General features: G+C 57.7%; 1 protein-coding gene across 1 annotated transcript in view; it reads left to right on the forward strand.

The window, feature by feature from the left end:
* The first annotated feature begins 1,050 nt into the window (after positions 1-1,050).
* Positions 1,051-18,848, forward strand: part of UBE2QL1 (ubiquitin conjugating enzyme E2 Q family like 1) — a 37,137-nt gene continuing 19,339 nt past the window's right edge. Inside the window, exon 1 of the mRNA XM_062212591.1 lies at positions 1,051-1,827. Within this exon, the coding sequence (XP_062068575.1) occupies positions 1,051-1,827 (777 nt within the window). The remainder of the gene's footprint in view (positions 1,828-18,848) is intronic.

Here is an 18,848-nt window from a genome sequence, read left to right on the forward strand (position 1 = left end):
ACAGCTCCCGGCCGAGGGCGACCCCTGCCCTTCCGCGGGCGGTACGCGGGGGCGTGCGTCACCGGGAGGGGTCCGCGGCCCGCAGCCCCGGCTGGCGAGGGCGAGCGGCGAGCGAAGGGCACCGCATTCAGCCTTCGAGCAGGCATGGCCCCGGAGAGCTGCCCCGCAGAGGTCTTGCGCCGGGCTCACTTCCTGCACCCCCTGCGCAAGGCGGCCCCGCAGCCAAGCGCTGCCGTGCGGGTACGCTGGGCCCCAAAGCGCCCCGAACGAGTTTACCAACAGCCCCTCGGATTGTCCCTGCGAGGCTACGTGGGGTCCGAGCCCAGGACCGGGCCGCGCACAGGGGCCCAGCATCTCCAAGCCCCCCCACACTGGCGCCGCAGGCACAGCCCCGGCCCTGCCCCGCGTGCGGCGCCCCCGCAGCCCCGGCGCCCGGCCGGCCCGGCGCGCGCCGCTGTCTCCCCCCAGCGGCCGAGCGCGGGGCTCCGCGGGAGCCGGGCGGCGGGGGCGGCGCGGCGCAGGCCAGCTCGCGGCTCCGCCCCGCGCGCCCCCCTCCCGGCCGGCAGGGCCGCCCCCTCCGCGCCGCGCTCGGCTCAGACGGAGCAGCCGCCTCTGCAATGTCAGCAGCCGCAGCGGCCCGGGCCCCGCGGTAGCCGCCGGAGCCGCACGGCCCGGCAGACGCGCCCCGCGCCACACCGCCGCCGCCCCGCTGCCTCCGGGCGCTGCGCGCCGCTCGGTCTCGGGGCCGGCTCGGCCGCGGCCGCGCACAAAGAACCGCGGACAGCGGCGCTGCCGGGCTGCGCCGAGGGACCGGCCGGGGACCCGCCGCGCCGCACCGCGCCTCCGCCGCGCCCGTCCTGCCGGGGCGGCCAGAGCCCAAGCGGGCCCGGTCCTAGGACGGCGGCCACGCTGCAGCCGGCGAGCGCGCGTGCTGCCCGCCCCGCTGCGCCACGGCCGCCGGCGCCGGCGGTGGCCCTCGCCGCGCCCCGCTGAGCCGCCGCCGCCCCGCGTCCCTGCCGAGGGGAGCCCCCGGCCGGCTCCGCGCCTAACATGGCCACGCTGCTCCGCAAAATCGGGCTGATCCGCCTGCACAACCGGGACACCGAGGACCCCAAACACCCGCACCACCACCGCGGCGGCGGCGGCCAGCAGAGCGCGTCGCTGCGCCTGGGCAAGGGCGCCAAAAGCGGAGGGCACAAGCCCCCGCCGCCGCCTCCGCCGCAGCCGCCGCAGCCGGGGGGCGCGGGCGACGCGAGCCCCGGGCCCGGCAAGGGCCGGCGCGCGGCGGAGCCGGCCCCGCAGCCGGCGGCGGGCGCGGCGGGCGCGGCGGGCAGCGGGGGCCCCCGGGAGCGCGCGGCGGGCGCCAGGGCGGGGCCGGGCCCCGCGGCGGCGGCGGCGGCGGCGGCTTCGGGCGGCAGCCTGGTGCCCGCCGCGCGCCAGCAGCACTGCACGCAGGTGCGCAGCCGGCGGCTCATGAAGGAGCTGCAGGACATCGCGCGCCTCAGCGACCGCTTCATCTCCGTGGAGCTGGTGGACGAGAGCCTGTTCGACTGGAACGTGAAGCTGCACCAGGTGGACAAGGACTCGGTGCTGTGGCAGGACATGAAAGAGACCAACACCGAGTTCATCCTGCTCAACCTCACCTTCCCCGACAACTTCCCCTTCTCGCCGCCCTTCATGCGGGTGCTCAGCCCGCGCCTGGAGAACGGCTACGTGCTGGACGGCGGCGCCATCTGCATGGAGCTGCTCACGCCGCGCGGCTGGTCCAGCGCCTACACCGTGGAGGCCGTCATGCGCCAGTTCGCCGCCAGCCTGGTCAAGGGCCAGGTAAGGCCGGCGGGCCGCCGAGGGGGCCCCGGGCGCCGCCGCTCCGGGGCCTCTCCCTGCCTCTCCAGCCGGAACCCTGGCGAGCGTGTCCTGCTCTGCCGGCCTCTGGGGTCCCCCGGCTTGCCCCCTTCCCGGGTCCAGTTCCCTCTCCGCCTCCTCCCCACCCTCCTTCCGTCCTATCCCTCCTCTCCTCTCCCCTCCCCCGCCCCCTCTCCCCTCTTCTCCACCCCCACGCCCCCCGGTTTCTGCCCCTCTCGCCGCCGCTGCCTGTCTTGCGTCCCTGGGGTCTCCGTGAAGGCGGGGACTTTCCGCCAGCCTCGGGGCCGAGGGGCGCCACTCAGCGCATCCCTCCCACCCTGGCACGCACCCAGAGCTCTGCTTCTGGGCCGGGGGTGGGCTGCAGATGGGCGCTGTGCGCGGGGCCCTGCGCTCTCCTCTGAGGCGCACCTGTCCCTTGTCGGTGACGATCTCGCTCTTGAGAAATCTCCAGAGGGTCACAGTGTGGTCTCAGTGGCAAGGCCAGACCCTGTCAAGGCGGTGCCTGTTTGCCCCCAGCGCGCACCTCCCTCTGTCTTCCAGAGGAACAGGTCTTTTTGCCCCTATCTTCCCCTTTTTGGGGGAGTTAAATCCTTTATTGGAGCTAAATACCCCACCTGAGCCTTCTCGCCTACTGCACCAGGTGGTGGCACAGAAACCGGGAGTCTGTGAGGGCAGGGCATGGATGCGTGGATGCTGTGGTCCCTCCTGGTGCGGGCAAGGGCCTGTTAAATCTTCCTCCAGGATACCGCCTTGGCCGTGTTCACGTTCCCTGGTGTTCTAAGTCGGTGTTAAACGTTACTCACTTCTGGGCATCTTCCAGAATTATTTCAGTGTTTTCTGTAGAAGGCCCTGAATGACCTGGGCCAGCAGATCGGAAGGGGTTGGTTCTCCCCTGCCGCCTGCTGGCGTCTCCTACACTGCAGGACGTGGCGGGGGTGGCACCCCTGGGACTCCAGACAGCACCCCAACCCGGCAGAGGAGGCCTTGTCACCCGCGGTACGCCCAGTGTGCTTTGCTGAGTTAGGGGTTGGGTGGGTGGAATTGTCTTGGAAGACATCTCTGTGTGAGGCTGAACCCTTGAACACCAGCGGTTCTGCCCTTGACCCTGCTCCATTGAAAGGTGCGAGTGAGGGGTGGGTCAGGGCTCAGTCACTTTTACAACCAGGATTTATGCAAATGAGGAGGGAGGCTGTTGTGTGGAGTTGTCTTGGTTGCTTGTTTCTTAGGTCATTGCCTAAGCACTGGGTGGCACTGGCCCTTGCTTCATGGGGAGATGAGTTTGGGTCTGGGGGCTGGGGAGGGTCATTGTGCCTGCCTGTGGAACCGCAGAATAATAGCATTTTACACTTGGGGGAGACTCAGGGCGTGCGGGGGGTACAGCCTTTATTGTGAAAGATGCAGAAATGTAAAGATTTCAAGTGAGAAGTGAGGAGATTCCTTTTAAAAAGAGAAACACCTTAGTACTTTCAGTGTTTTCTGTATTTGCATTACTGCTGTGAATACTAATAATTCTACAGGTGCACTTATGCTTCTGTTCAAACAGGTCCTAGGATTACACATTGCTTTTCTTTGTCGTCAAAACTGAGAGTGTGACATAGAGTGTGCAAGTTAGGGGCTTTGTTTATCAATTTGATAAAATCTTAATGAAACTCCGTGCCCGCTACCTGGTATATTGTATTATAGTATCTGCCCAGTATCTGAAATGAAAGTTTAAAAAAAAAAGTAGCTTTTTTTCAAATACCAATTCAATCCCTTTGCGTTTTCCGTGCTGGCCTCAACATGCAGCTCTCGAAAAGGAAGCCGTGCACAACGCGCATGAAATATTCAACATGCAGTGAAAGACTTGAAGCAGTGAGCAGCCATGCGTGGTCTAGGGTTCTGTGCGTGGAAGGGTGCTGGTGGTGTTGCAGGTAACCCGAGTGTGATCGTGCCTTTGTGTGCTTCCACAGTTGTTCAGGGTGCATACAGCGCTTATCAAATTATTTCCATAGTTAAAGGTAATATGCTTTGGGCAAGCAATCAAAATGCCTGATTAGACATTCAAAGAGAACTGGGACTGCTACGAAGCCAATAATTGCTTTGAAGGAAACGGTGGCTGTGTCCTCTGTTTATCGGGATTCCTTCGCTGAGATTCCTCTCCTTGAGCCACAGAGTTGGGAAGAGCTGGTTTGGCTCTTGCCTTACCGGGGAGCACTCACCACCTGGCGTGGCGCTCTGAATGGGGGGCGCCGTGGAGCTACAGCTGTAGAGCACCCGTAGAGCGGTTTGAGGAGCTGTGTGTGTAACAGCATGAGAAACCTGTGTGACAGCTTCGGGCACAGCCCATAAAGTTTAGGTGTGTCCCAGGGTAGGACAGACCCTTACTCGGGCTTGTACCTGACTGAACACCTGCCCTTGGTACCAGAATCTCTGGCGTATTATATTACGCATCGTGGTTGGTTTAAATTAATATTTAGATTTCTTGCCGAATACAGAGAGGATTAAAAATGGGAGGGGTGGAATTAACAGACAATGTACATGTCCATGAGCTGCTGGACGCCTCCTGTATTCTATGCAGAACTAGTGACTCACATCTCTGCCTTATTTGCCTCTTACTAAACCCTCTGTTGCTGAAACAAGAGGCACTTGGGGTGATCCTTTGGGTTCTCGGTAATTGGGTGGAAATTTTCTGAGCTTTAGAAACAAACTGGTTTCAGATCATGGTTTGTATGTCTTATCATTCAGCCAAGTGAGTGCAGTCTGTAGCTCCAGTGTAGTGTCTGTCTGTCTGTCTCTCGGCATTCCAAAGCTGTGAGATGTTGCTCTTGAAACCAAAGTAAACCCCTGTGCTGGCACTGTCCCTGGCCAGCGACTACAGAGAACAGACTCCGTGAGCCTTGCTGAGCGGTGTGCTAGCGTGCAGGGGCCTGGCCATGGAGAACTGGGAGCTCACCAGTTTCTGCTCTTGGGTGGAGCCCGAGACGGTTGTAGCTGGTGGAATCCCTGTTCCCACAACCCTGTGAGCAGCAGGGTCCCCAAAAGCCTCGGTGTGCCCCCTTGAATTACTTGGCCATCTCCAGGAGCAGGGAACCGGATGGCTCCTCCTGCCCCTCAGAGCCCACCACCCAACTCGGCATGAAAATGACGCTGAAGTACTGACAGCATCAGCAGTTAGCATTTCCTGTTTGCTTGTGCCAAGCACTGGGCTGGCTGTGCACACGGGATGTGCAGCCTCACTGGGTTCTCTGTGGCCGGCGGTCACTGCACAGTGAGGAAGCCGTGGCTCCCTGCCGTGGGGTTGAGCTCACCCTGCACAGCTTCAGGCCTCGCGATAGTTGCCGAGAAGCAAGGTTCTGGAGCCACACCTGCTGGCATGGGGGCGCCAGGCCCGGGGCCACCGAGGCACCCTGCTGTTTCCAGGGGCTGTGGATTCGTCACGATCTGCACGAGAATCGCTTGTGTCTATGCAGAAGGGGTAGAGAAGCAGCCAAGAGCAGGAGACTCACACGGCGGCAGGCCCGGGTCTTCATGCTTGCCGAGCAGTAGCAAGACAGCATGTTTGCCCGACGGTGCCAGTTCCTGGGATTTCTTTGATAAAAAATATTGGCCAATGTCACCGCCAGTCTGGGTATGACACAGAAGTGCAGGGTTTTCGGCAGCTTGGCTTGGGTCAATGATACGCATCACTAAGATCCACTCTTGGGCTTCAGGGGTCCACACCATGGCGTCCCTGAGATATACACAAGCACACGTGTGCATGATCACACACACACACATATACACACACACATGCTTTCACAAGGGTGTCAGTCCAGCCCAACTTCCAAGCAGCTTCCAAAGTCTTAGGCCTAGAAACAGCATTTGACTTATGACGGTCAAATTGCTAGGTCTCACCAGGAAGAGTGACAGAGATGAGCAGCCCTCTCAGCTCCTGAAACCCATGGGTTTCTCACCTACTGTAAAACACATTTTTTTTTTTTGACAGGCAAAGTGGACAGAGAGAGAGAGACAAAGAGAAAGGTCTTCCTTGCATTTGTTCACCCCCCAAATGGCCACTACGGCCGGCGCTGCACCGATCCAAAGCCAGGAGCCAAATGCCTCCTCCTGGTCTCCATGCGGGTGCAGGGCCCAAGCACTTGGGCCATCCTCCACTGCACTCCCGGGCCACAGCAGAGAGCTGGCCTGGAAGAGGGGCAACCGGGACAGAATCCAGCCCCCAACCGGGACTAGAACCCGGGATGCCGGCACCACAGGCAGAGGATTAGCCTAGTAAGCCGTGGCACCGGCCAAAACACAACATTTGTAAAAGCCCTGTGCTAGTTGGCACAGGCTACGCGGTGACGTGTCACGGATGGACTGTCTCGTGGTTCTGGAAGCTGCAGGGTGAAGTTCAAGGTGTCTGAAGGCTTGCTTGCTCCTGCAGCCTCCCTCCTCCGTTTCTGCACATTGCCCTCTCCGGGTGTCCTCCTGGAGTGGTCCCTCTGCCCAGTGGTCTCTGTGTCCCAGTCTCTTACAGACTCACCCATCATGGAGCATTGGGGCCCCCCGCCCCTGCCATGACCTCATTTAAACTTGTCCCCTCCTAGAGGCCCTTTCTCCAAGTAAGGCCACACTTTGGGGTGGTGAGGTTTAGGAGCTCAGCATAGAACAGGGAGATGGCAGGGACCGCATTCAAGCCCAGACAGAGTTATGGACCAGTTCAAAGCTTATTGGTCTAGAGGTTGTTGCTGGGTTTGGAGCAGCTTAAGCGGAACCACACGGAGGAAGGCGTAGGATGACAAAGGTCACCTAAGCTTGAATAGAGAAACAGCTGCTCATTGGAGGGGACCTGGGAGACGCTGGGGTGTAGCCAGTGCTGAGCAGGCAGCGTTACGCCATCCGACTCACCAGGGATGGGGTGCAGGGTAGGGTTCCTGCGAGTCACCGTGCACTGTGCCCAGGGCTGGGTGGAGGGCACAGAGATAATTAGCACTGGCGATGACGCTGCAGCCAGAGGTATTGATACGCCTGACTGCTCCCAGAAAAAAATAGCTACTTGCCCTTCCACCAAGTAGGACAGGCGGGAGGAGCAGGCAGGACTCTGAGTCCTAAAAATAGCCCCCCAGTGGAGCCCAGCGGCTCTCGCCGGTGAGGGCTGGCGGCCATGGTCCAGCTGACGGTGCCCAGACTCTGAGCTTGCAAGATGCGAAGCAAATGGGCTTTTGTTTACTTTTCCGGTCTATGCAGCAGGAGGGGCCTGCTTCCTTAAGGTCTGGTGTGGATTTGCTGCTTAATGGGACGTGCCCAGGTGCCCCGGAAGTTGAAGTTCCTAGGAGAGCCTGGCCCCTACAGTCCCAAGTCTCCCTGCTTTTCCTCGGGGCCAGGCTCGGCTGGCTCCAGGTGTAGAAGTGAGGGGAGAGACCAGAAAGCAGCCAGATGGTGGGTTCTCTGTGCCACGCTCAGGTCTCTCGCTGCCCTACACACGTCGATCAGGTGGAGGGGAGGGGCGGTGAGGGTGGGCGACACAGGTGTTAGCCCTGTTCCCTCTGCCAGTGGTTCCCAGTGTTAATTAGATGCCCTGGGGAGCCTGCCAGTTATCCCAGCACCAGGGCCCTATGGGCAGAGAGCCAGACTTCACAGCCTAGGGCCCGCCTCTGGCTGGGGCTTATTGGAAAAGCTGCTTGGTGTTCCAGTGGGCAGCCAGGTTGGAAGGGCTGCCCTGCGGCACTCAGGCACCTTTGTCCTCTGCTCCAGCAGTGCAGATACAGCCTGACCGCTGGCCCTCCCCCACCTTGACCCCACCCACTGCCCTGGGTGCACCTTGCTTAGCAGCCCAGCTGTCTTTGGTACAGAAGGCCGTCCCGAAACCCAGCCTTCCTGCCTGGGCCACTGTTCCCAAGAGAAAGGAAGTGACCTCAGCCAAGGGGCCGGGCCAGCCAGGCTGTCACAGGGCCATCCGTCGCTGAGCTCGGCACAGGGACCCAGGGCCCACCCCGCCCGGGACCTTCCTAAGCAGCCATGGTGGGCAGGTGCCTGCTGCAGGGAGCCCTGCGGCTGGCGGGGCAGCACACAACCCGCTCACGTGGGTCTCTGCACGCTGGGCAGCTTCGCAGTGACGTTCTCATTACTCCTTGGTGACGTGCTCCTTCCTCGGCTGTCCGTCACCCCAGCAGTTGGCAGAGGCCTGGGCGAGCACCGAGAGGACTTGGGTGAGGTGGGGTCCTGGGACCAGCAGAGGGGTCCCTCTGCTCCGTGGTGGGCTTCACTCCTCTTCATGGGGGACGGTCAGGTGCTTTTCTGAACAGTGTCGCATTGCTAGTGAGAGGACAGGCGTGTCCCGGCACCCACCGAGAAGCTGTCGTGATGGTGGGAAGGTGACCACAGTTTCCTACCTACCAAGTCAGGAAGGAGGACTTCATTAAGCCAAGGCAAGACTGCACGGCACAGTGGCTTCCGCATTGCCCCACAGCTCGGTCACCCGTTCATCCAGCCCCTCCTGTGAGGTCCACTGGGACCCGAGTGCGGCAGCACCCCCCCCCCCTCGGAAAGCCCATGACTGAGCTTTCCTATTCTGGGTCCTGTCCCTCGCCCAGTGGTCAGCTGAGGCTGGAGGGAAACGGGACGAGCAGGAAGACCCAGGCCCCCGAGTGGGAAGGCGGGGGAGAAAGCCGATTTGGGAGCAGCCAGGTGGCACCAGATGGGGAGATGAGGGCGGGTGTGACTGAACAAGAGCAGGGCCAGGTGTGGGGAGGAGCTGGTGTGCACCGAGGCTGTGCCGTGCACACCCCTCACCTGGTGTGCACCGAGGCTGTGCCGTGCATGCCCCCCCCCCCGGCTTCCTCCCCACCCTGGCGCTGCCACCTCCCCCTCTGCTGGCCATCTGCCTGGCTTCCAGCAATGCCCCCCCCCCCAGACCCCCGTCCCTTCCCTGGTGCAACCTTCGCTGTTCCACTAAAATGCACACCTGGCTTTCTCACACTCCTGACCGTGAGCCGTACAGAGCAGGGCTGTGTACCCCAGCACAGCCCACCCGCGACACCCCTCCATCTGCCAGGGCCCCTGAACAGCTCCTCTCCCAGCAGCCCTGCCTGGAAGGCTCCCCCCCGCCCCTGCTCCCCAGGGCTGGGAGGCCTGGCCATCAATCAGAGCCCTGCCAGGACTCCCAAGCCCTCTGCCAGTGGCCCTCTCCTGCCCCTGCAGTCGGGTCAGCCGCTTCCTCCTGGAAGCCCTCCTTCTTTGCATATCCTGCCAGCCTGCATATATGTGTTAACAACTCCATGGCCCCTTCTCTGAACCAGACTGAGATGGGTTTATCTGAGCAGACGCCGCTCCCGTTTGCCTTGCCCCTTCCGTCAGTGCCGCATGAGAGTGGAGGCGTGGATCTGATGCTTACTGTAGGCAGCCTCTGGGCTGCGAGCTTTGCGCCCATCAGTTGATTCTGTTGCAGGAGCCTAGGAGGTGGGTGCTGCCATTACCCCCATTTCTCAGGGAAGGAAACAAGCTCACTGAGGTCGAAACACATGCCAGAGACACATGAGTAGCGAGAAGTCGGGCTGAGCACCCCCAAGTAGTCCAGTGCCAGGGCCCCCAGTCCAGGGAGCTGTCTCACTGGCAAGTAGAAGCCCCTCCCCCCGACCCCGTCCCCTAACCAAGTGTCATGCAGCCTGGTTGTTCCCTGCAGGCACCCCTGGGTGTCAGGAGCATCTTGGTGGCCACAATACAGGCGTTCAGGCACCTGGGGAAAGGTCCACATCCATCAAGCCTAATGTGGTGCTCGGTGCTCAGCCAAGCTGGGCAAATGTATGGTCCAAACTCAGCGCCGGCTCATTGTGTCTGTCGAGTGAAGGAAAGGAGGTTTTAATTCTTTCAGACTGTAGGGGAGGGATAATTATTGCTGTTTTTTTTTCTCCCATACACAAAAGGGAAAAGCATTTTAAAGATTCTGAAAATAACTCGAGAGATAAATGCTTGTTGAGCATAATTATTACATTGGTAAAATCACTCAGATTGAAGAAATTACTACTTTAAAAATAATTTCTGGAAAATAAATACTAGTTCTCCATCACAATATTTGGCAAGCATTGCTGAGGTGTTTTTTTTTTTTTTTTTAATCGAGTCCTTTGATGAGGGAGATAAGGAAATACTGTTTCCCCAAGGACCAGCTGATCCTTAGGTTGAAGCATTCAGCTTGCTTGGGGATTGAAGGGAAGTTTTCCAGATACTGTAAGGAGGCCTCTCGATTTTTGATCTGGAAAATCAGACATTTCCAAATATTAGGATATGGAGTATGGAGTTCTTTATTTTCTTGTTACAGTGAAAGGCGGCTGTTAGTATTGGTTTAACGTGGATGTCCAGTGATGCTGGACCTACCCATACTCACGTACAGGGGTGGGGTTTGCCAGTCAACCTGGGGCCCACGCTGCTCCCCAGGAGCTGCCCGTCAGGAATGGGCTGTAATTGTGCTAAATGAGTATGAATCGCCACAAGGATTCTTCTGTGCTGGGGTCCTCTGTGATGGATGGCGTACCCTACTCAACTCTGCTTCCCAGGGAGGAAAGAAAAGGCTACCACAAGAGAAACCGAACCAGAGTCATGTAATCGGAAGTAGCTGGATATGGCTGTAAAATGTTACTTTTTGAGAGTCATGAGAACACTCAGTGAGTCCCCAGTTCTTTAACCTCAGGTTTGCTGGGAGGATCTTCTTCCCTGTAGCTCAGGTGTGCACCTGCCCCACCCCTCCTCACCCTCCACCCCCAGGTTGAGTGTGCAGCCAGGAGCCGCGCCCACAGTGGCAGGGCAGGGTCTTCCAGGGAGGACGCCCTCCTGTGACTCCAGCAATGCCTAAAGCCAGCTCAGGCACGCTGCCCAGAGTGGCATCTGTGAGCCTGCCCCTCGGGACCTGCCGCCTGAGCGCCTCTGAGCACTTTCGCAATGCATGTTGTGAAACATCTGAATCTTAGAGAATGCCTGGGAGATTGTTACTCTAACTGTTGAGGATCAACCAGTGAAATTAGATAAAGCTTAAAAGACATTATCATAATTCATAAATAAAACTAATCCAATAAAAAGTGGGTTTGAACTCTGCTGAATCGAATTAGGGTGATGAGTTTATTAGTAATTTTATTTAAAAGGGGATTCTGGCATCTGCCTTTTCATAAGTTAGAGAGATGGAGAACTCCAGTTACTCTTGGAAGATCAAAGAGAAGTGGGAGACCTAGGAGCCCCCTCCTGCTCTGTCTGACCCCCACCAGGCCACCCTCCTGGGACCTGGGACACCTGTAGACAACCTCTTCAGAGCAATGCTTTTAAATGCACAAAATACAATGCACAGGACTCCAAAGGAAAGCAATTAGACAAGTTCAGTTATCACATTACTTAAAATGTGACGAAACAAAATGCGATCATAAAAACACCTCATTAGCACATTAAATGTGGAGATCTAGGGTCAAGGCTAACAACTCCCCTGACCTGGCAGTAACGAGCAGCAGTGCCGTTTCAGAGTGTCTCCAGCTAGGAAGTCTGGATTCCTACTGGAGACGAAGCCCAGGCACCATTAAAACTGCCGTTTGTTGACTTTCAGTCACACTTAAAGGAAGTGCTAAACTGCAGTTGGAGGTGAGTGACAATAAAGACTTTTTTTCCATCCAAATTTACGGACTCCTGCAGGTGCGTGGGTCCTAGGTTAGGGACAGCAGGTGGCGCATGGCTCTGCACGTTGGTGGGTGTCTTGGGAAAGATCTTAAAGCTTATTCTGCAGCTCACGGCCAGAACCTTTGGGAATGAGCTCTAGGAGCTCAGCGGGGTCTCGGGTCTGCCGTGTGTTTGATGGGGAGTGTTGGAATAAAACCATGCACGGGGCTGGAGGCAGAAGCAGAGCTCCTGTCCTGTTCCTCCTCCCAAGCATGGATCCCTACTGGGCAGAAAACGACCTCCCAAGGAACAGGTGCCTCAGCTGAACACAAGGAGCACAGGCCCCACTGCACGGGGAATCGTGATGCTCAAAGGAAGTGGTGTGCACAGCTTCCTTGCACAGAGGAGCTGCAACAGCTGGCCCTTCCTTTAAAGAAGTGGAGCATTGCTGAAATAACCATTCAAGTCCACCTGCAGAGCCGACATCCCACATGGGTGCCAGTTCGAATCCTGGCTGCTCCTGTTACAAGCCAGCTCCTTGCTAATGGCCTGGGAAAGCAGTAGAAGATGGCCCAAGTGCTTGGACCCCTGCATCCATGTGAGAGACCCAGATGAAGCTCCTGGCTCCTGGCTTCTGATCAACCCAGCTCTGGCCATTGTGGCCTTTCGGGGAGTGAACCAGTGGATGGAAGACCTCTCTCTCTCTTTCTCTCCCTCTCTCTGACTGTAACTCTGCCTCTTAAATAAATATTTTTTAAAAATATTTCATTTATTTTTTAAAAAAGAAACAACTATAAGGAAGTATGACCAAATCCCCCAACATTACGCTTACAGTCAACATCCTACTATGCAAAGAGCTCTTGCATAGCTATTAGTATTCCAGGGCCATATTCGTATCCAGCTGACTCAAGTTTTTCCATCATTTTACAAATATGGCCTCCTTTTAACTCACTCAATGTTGCTGTGTCTCTCCGCAGAGCCTGGGATGCCTCTGCTGGGTTTCCACCATCCCCTCAGTGTGCATCACCAGGAGTCGGTTTCTGATAACTGCCATGATCATGTTAGAATCCTACCACAGATGGATTGTGGATGCTTCCCTTTTTCAGCATTGGTCTCTTAAGAATCCCATTTTATTCAGGCTGTCTTTAAAGTGGCTTGACTTCCTTTGCTGGTTTAACGTAGAAAACTACGTAACGCTGTTGTTACTTCAAACATTTACCTCTGTCATCTGTAAATACATGCCAAATATCCTTGTTATCCATGAAGCGTTGTAATTTCTTCATCACAGAATACGATGTCCACTTGGATATGTTTTCGTTGCCATTTGTTTCAAGGTTAAAACCAACTCATACATCAATATTTTAAAGATTTATTTATTTGAAAGAGTTAGAGGGAGAGAGGGTGAGGGGGAGAGAGAGAGAGATTCCATCTGCTGGTTCACTCCCCAGATAACTGCAACAGCCGGGGCTGGGCTGATCCAAAGCCAGGAGCCAGGAGCGTCTTCCAGGTCTCCCACGTGAGTGTAGGAGCCCAAGGACTTGGACCATCTTCCACTGCTTCCCCAGTACATTAGCACAGAGCCTGATTGGAAGTGGAGCAGCCAGGACTTGAACCGGCACCCATGTGGGATGACCACATCACAGGCCATGGCTCTACCCACCACACCGCAACACTGGCCCTGTACATCATATTTAAAAATCTGTAAAAAGTTGTGGATTCCGGGAATCACCACAGGTCACACGGAACGCGTGTCCACACACAACTGTACACACGGTACAGTTGAAGGAGTGCCGCTGCCGACAGTTCCATTTCAGCGTTCTGGTACTTTTAGAAAGGATGCTTTCTGGAGTGGAATGCAAGAGAACCTCCTGGACTTGTGGATTCCCTCAGGAATGCCCATGAGGTTCTAGACGCTACAGTGGCAGGCCGAGGCTCATTGCAATGAGACACCCAGGCCTGCCTCACTGCCCCTGGGAGCTGGGGCCCTGCAGGCTGGCCCCAAGTCTCGGGTTAGGCTCCCGCACTGGGGAGGCTGACCCTGTCTCGAGCATCCCCCCATCTTGCTGGCCAGGCAGGTGCAGCCATCCGTCTCACAGAACAGGAGCTGGAGGACACTGACTCGGCCCAGTTCTCCCAACGTGTGGCCACACTCCAGCCCCCTCAGCCGAGGTTCCTGTGGGCACTGGGCACCCTCTCGTCCCCAGCACTGCTCAGCCTGCCCACGCACCCTTCTAAGAGGGGATAGTATCTTTCATGTGCAAATGGAGCCTACCACAAACTCTACATCAGCCGATGTGGTCGGAGTGCTGTGGCTATAGCTACTGCTGATGTTGGCCTCTCGGTTGGCCAGTAGACACGGTCGTACCCAGCAGCTCGACTGTCTCATCGTCACGTTTGTCCCTTTCCATGGTGTCAAATACGTTGTTTGCTGTCATCCAAGCTCTTCTCTGAGAACCTTCACTGGCTCATCCTAAGACAGATCTCGAAGGTCCTCCTCCCCACCTTGACCCCTGATCGCAACACACCTTGGGGACGAGGACTCTGCACCACACACGACTGCCCGGCTCCACCAGGTGCCCCATCTGTGTCAGCCACGGGGCTGCCCAACCCCCAGCCCCCCCAAGCTGTGTTCAAAGGGGAAAGCTACTGGTTTTGTGGCCACTGGAACTGGGCTTCATTACTGCTGGGGGCCAGGAGGCTGGGCACGCAGAAGCAGGGGTACCATGGTCTAACCCTTCCAGGCTGTCAGACGAGCCACACCAACTCTGTGGCCAGGAGGTGCTCAGGGACTTCAGAACCGGGTCTTGGTCAGCTCCCAACTGGGACAGACACCCACCCTCCAGGACCTAAAACCCAGGTGTGGGAGGCGGTGAGTGAAGGATGCAGCTGACCGGCTGGCCGAACCCATGGATCTGGCCTCAAAGGAGTGTGGACTTGGCCAGCAGGTGGCAGGGGGGGGGAGCAGAAGAGGCCCCTTAACCCCCGAGTCTGTGTTCAGCTTTGTGGCTTAGAAAGCACACGTGGCCCTCTGGAAGGCTTGGCAGTCGGGAGGGGCCGGGCAAGCAGCACATTTTCTGGTGACCAAGTGACTACGTCTCCGGTAGCTCCCAGGGGCCTGGCTTGCTCCCCTTTCTGCTTGGTGTGAGTTTCGGGGGATCGTCTTCCCTCTGCGCTGTCTCACGTTAGCATCAACCAGCAGGAACTGCCGAGGCTCGGCCTTAGCGAGGCGACCAGTTAGAGGACAGTGCAGTGTGGGACACAGTGAACCTTTGAGAGGACTCAGCCGTGAAAGACCACCCCTCGCTGAGCGTGCATGCTGGGCATAGGGACCCTCGTGCAGAATTCCCGGGGGTCTCAACAGAGACTCCCTCCCTTACCGTTGAACGAAGCTGCCCATAGGTTGAGGGTGATGTTAAGATCTGTGCGGCTGGCCGGTGCCATGGCTCAACAGGCTAATCCTCCGCCTTGCGGCGCCGGCACACTGGGTTCTAGTCCTGCTCGGGGCGCCGGATTTTGTCCCGGTTGTCCCTCTTCCAGGCCAGCTCTCTGCTGTGGCCCGAGAAGGCAGTGGAGGATGGCCCAAGTGCTTGGGCCCTGCACCCACATGGGAGACCAGGATAAGCACCTGGCTCCTGGCTTCGGATCAGCGTGGTGTGCCGGCTGCAGCGGCCATTGGAGGGTGAACCAACGGCAAAGGAAGACCTTTCTCTCTGTCTCTCTCTCTCACTGTCCACTCTGCCTGTCCAAAAAAAAAAAAAAAAATCTGTGCTGCATGGATGCGATTCCAGCGTTCCCAGCTCCTGAACCCACCACAGAAGGCTCTTGCGTCTTGTGTTTGTTCTCAACTGAAAGTAATTAGCAGCAGCTGGCACTGTGGCGTAGCAGGGAAAGCCGCTGCCTGCAGTGCCAGCATCCCATATGGGCACAGGTTCTAGTCCCGACTGCTCCACTTCCAATCCAGCTCTCTACTATGGCCTGGGACAGCAGTAGAAGATGGCCCAAGTCCTTGGACCCCTGCACCCCCGTGAGAGACCCAGAAGGAGCTCTTGGCTTCTGATCAGCACAGCTCTGGCCATTGTGGCCAATTAGGGGAGTGAACCAGCGAATGGAAGACCTCTCTCTCTCTCTCTCACTCTCTGCTTCTCCTTCTCTCTGTGTGTAACTCTGACTTTCAAATAAATAAATAAATCTAAAAAAAACCAAAAAAAACAAAAGAAGGTGATGCAGTGATGTTGAGTCTGCTCTAAGTGGAGCCCTGCTAGGTGAATGACAAGAGGGTGGGAGCCTTCTTCGCGTTCTTCGCAGGTCAGACCCTTGGGCCAGGCCAGCCCGTCAGCTGCATCTGTCGCACCCGGATCACCCACTGCTGTGCTCTTGAACGTCCCCCTTCCCTCTTCATGTTTTCTCAACATGCAGACTGCACCAAGTTTCATTCCTTCATCTCTCTTCAGTCTCATTTAGTTCACTATTTCCAATATCTACAGATTGCCAGTGTTTTAGAAAACATTTCTAAATAGTCCAGAAGGTTCTAGAAGTCACATCGTGCAAACCTTGAGAACGCACTGGGTTTTCAATACAGAAGACAGCCTGGGGCAGACACACGTTCGGGGGAAAGCGGCTGGAAGCCAAAAGATGGTGGGTGGGTATCCTCAGAACATGGCCTCCATGGGCAGTGCCCTGGGGGCTTCTGCTCTTCGAGGGTCATTGGCTGTCCATGTGGCCATGAGCACTGGGCACCAGGACCCAGACTTTCATCCGAAAATCTTCCAAAGCCCAATTTGGCTTAGTATTTGTGCTCTGAGTGTATATGGAATTTTTGTTCCAGAATATTCTAAAGCTGTTTTGAAAACACGTAGTTGAGCAGAGTGGGAAAGGCAGGCGTGGCGACCCAGGGGGCTGTGTGCCAGGACTGTGGCACCTGTTGAGCTGTGAGGACATTGGTACTTTCTCTTCGCAGTACAGTAGCCTTCAAACTCTGCTGTAGCTGAAGCCGTGGAAGATCTGGAGTCCCACTTCGGACCAAATTCCTGATTCAGGGTGGCAGGATGCTGTTGCTGAAGGAGCAGGAGCGGGAGGTGGCTCCCAGTCAGGGCCAGCAGTGGGGTCACACAGCCCTCCTGCTGTGGCCTGGCCCTGTCTCCCAGCTAGCAGGGGACTCGGACAACAGGGCGGGCCAGAGAGGGAGCGAGGTGACTGCTTGGGCTGCCAGCTGCCCTCGTGAGCTCTACACTGGGACGTCACGGCCGGAAGGTGCACGTAGGTGGTGGGAGGGCAGGTGGTCTTGGCATTGAGCACCACTGGGGGGTTCCCAGCATGCCTCAGGGCACCCCCGAGGAGTCTGAACACCTGAATACTGTTCTGAGACAGTCACTTGGACCTGGGGGCAGCTGCTCCTGCTCCAAGTGTCTGGAGCTCCTGCAAGCATGGCTTTGGTGGCTGTGAGGGGCATTTGTCCCACGCGGGGTGAGGAGCCACAACCTCTGCTGTTTTCCCAGACTCTTTCTTAATGAGTGCTTGCCTTGCAACTTCAGAGCTGAGTGAGGAAACAGGGCGATGATGACACAACGAACGTTGTTGTCTCAACATCTCAACACCGAAAGCCAAGGCTCGAGAGCAGAATTCTCACCGAGCTGCTAGCTCGGGACCCGCTGCCCGGTGCCTGCGGCTGCCCTGCCCCGTGGCAGCACAGGGGCTGTGTGCCGGGCTCCCGGTGATGCTCCTGCCCCTTCCTGCACGCCCTGGCCCCTGAACAGTGCAGAGCGGCGTGTGGGCAGGGAGCTTGCACAGCTGGCTGGGGCCTCTGGCGGTGCCGCCCACGATGTCTTAGCTGAACAACAGTCCACCTCCAGCCCCAGGGAGGCCCAGGGTCCTGTGTGGGAGGACTTAGCTCAGCACTCAGCACGTGGGAGCTGCTCACTCCCCACTTCAGCCACACAGAGGAGTCGCGTGGGAGCATCCACCCATCCACCCAGCCCATTCCCACACCCCTCCCTCTGTCCCCACTCCAGCCCCTAGAGCCCCCTGCTTCCGGCTTCCTGGGGGCACCTGCACTTCCTCGGGGAGCTGTGCCAGGTGTCCCCGCGGTAGGAGAAGGGCAGTATGGCTCCCGGCAAGGTGAGTGTGGGCCCAGCCCGGACTCGGGCATGCAAAAAGCACAGTGCAGTGAAGCTGAGGCCGTGCCCTCCACACCCGGTGAGATCGCGAATCATCAAGGGCAGATGAAAGGTGTTGAGTACGTCGTAATTACAGCCTCGGAAAATGGACATTTTTAGCAACGAAGAGACACCAGTGCGAAGGCGTCTTGGGGTTGACAGGCGCACACAGCAGTTCCGCCCCCACACCGTGTGCGGTCCCGGTGGGTAGAAGCTTCTGTTTCCCTCTGCACGTCAGCTTAGCAGCCGTGGTGTTTTAGTAACGGCCGTGGTTTTATGGGGGTTCACTTTCAGCCCTGTGCCCTTGAAGTGTGGTCACACTGTTTGTCTGAAAACACAGCAGGTGGGTGGTGGGTGCAGGCCACATCTGGAGCCCGCAGGCTGGGAGTGCCCTCAGCCGCGGGTTCTGGCGGCCCTCCGGGGAGCAGTTTGGGGTGGAGGGTGCTGGTACTTAAAGAACTTGCCTAAAGACACCTTTGGTTTCGTGCCCGCGGTCCCTTGCTGATAGAAGATGCTGCTGCGTGGCTTCCTCCTCCTCTGCCTCCGCCCCTCCCTCTTTTTCTGTCCCCACCCCTTCCCTACCCTCCCTACCCTCCCCTCCCCTCTCTGCCCCTCCCCTCCTGTCCCCTTTTCAACTCAGCTGTGACTCTGTTATTGGAGCCTGTGTAATTAGCGGAGGGCTCGCGAACACAGTGCACAGAAATCTTATCTCCACTCTGGAGGCTGAAGTTCAAGCTCAAGGTGTGGGCAGAGTTCACTGCCCAAGAGGCCCCCCTCCCTGGCCTGCAGGTACCGTCTTCTCCCTGTGTCTCCGCAGGGCCTTCCGGCTGTGTGTCGGTGTCCTGGTGCCCTTTCTGACTGCAGCACCAGTCATGGTAGGTTAGGGCCCTAAGGACCCCCTGTGCACGTGGTCACTTCTATGAAGACCCCATCTGCAAAAATGCAGTCCCTTTCTGTCATGCTGGGGCTTGGGTCTTCAACTGCCAGGGTCCACAGAGGGTGGCAGCCTGTGGTGCCATCGCCATGGCTGCCACGTACTGTCACGTGATTTCTGTGTGGCGGGGCGCACAGCTGGGCCGGGGCCACGAAGCCCCATCTCCGCTCTCAGTGGCCGCGGCTGATTCCCGGAGCACAGGGATTTTCTGTGCACTCCACAAACGTGGAATTATCGTTAGGGCGGCAACCTTCCTGTCTGTCTAATGCCAGGGTGCATGTGCAGTGAAAATGCGTGTTTAAGTTTTC

The sequence above is a fragment of the Lepus europaeus genome, chromosome 15, assembly GCF_033115175.1.
Source record: "Lepus europaeus isolate LE1 chromosome 15, mLepTim1.pri, whole genome shotgun sequence".
Taxonomy (NCBI): Eukaryota; Metazoa; Chordata; class Mammalia; order Lagomorpha; family Leporidae; genus Lepus; species Lepus europaeus.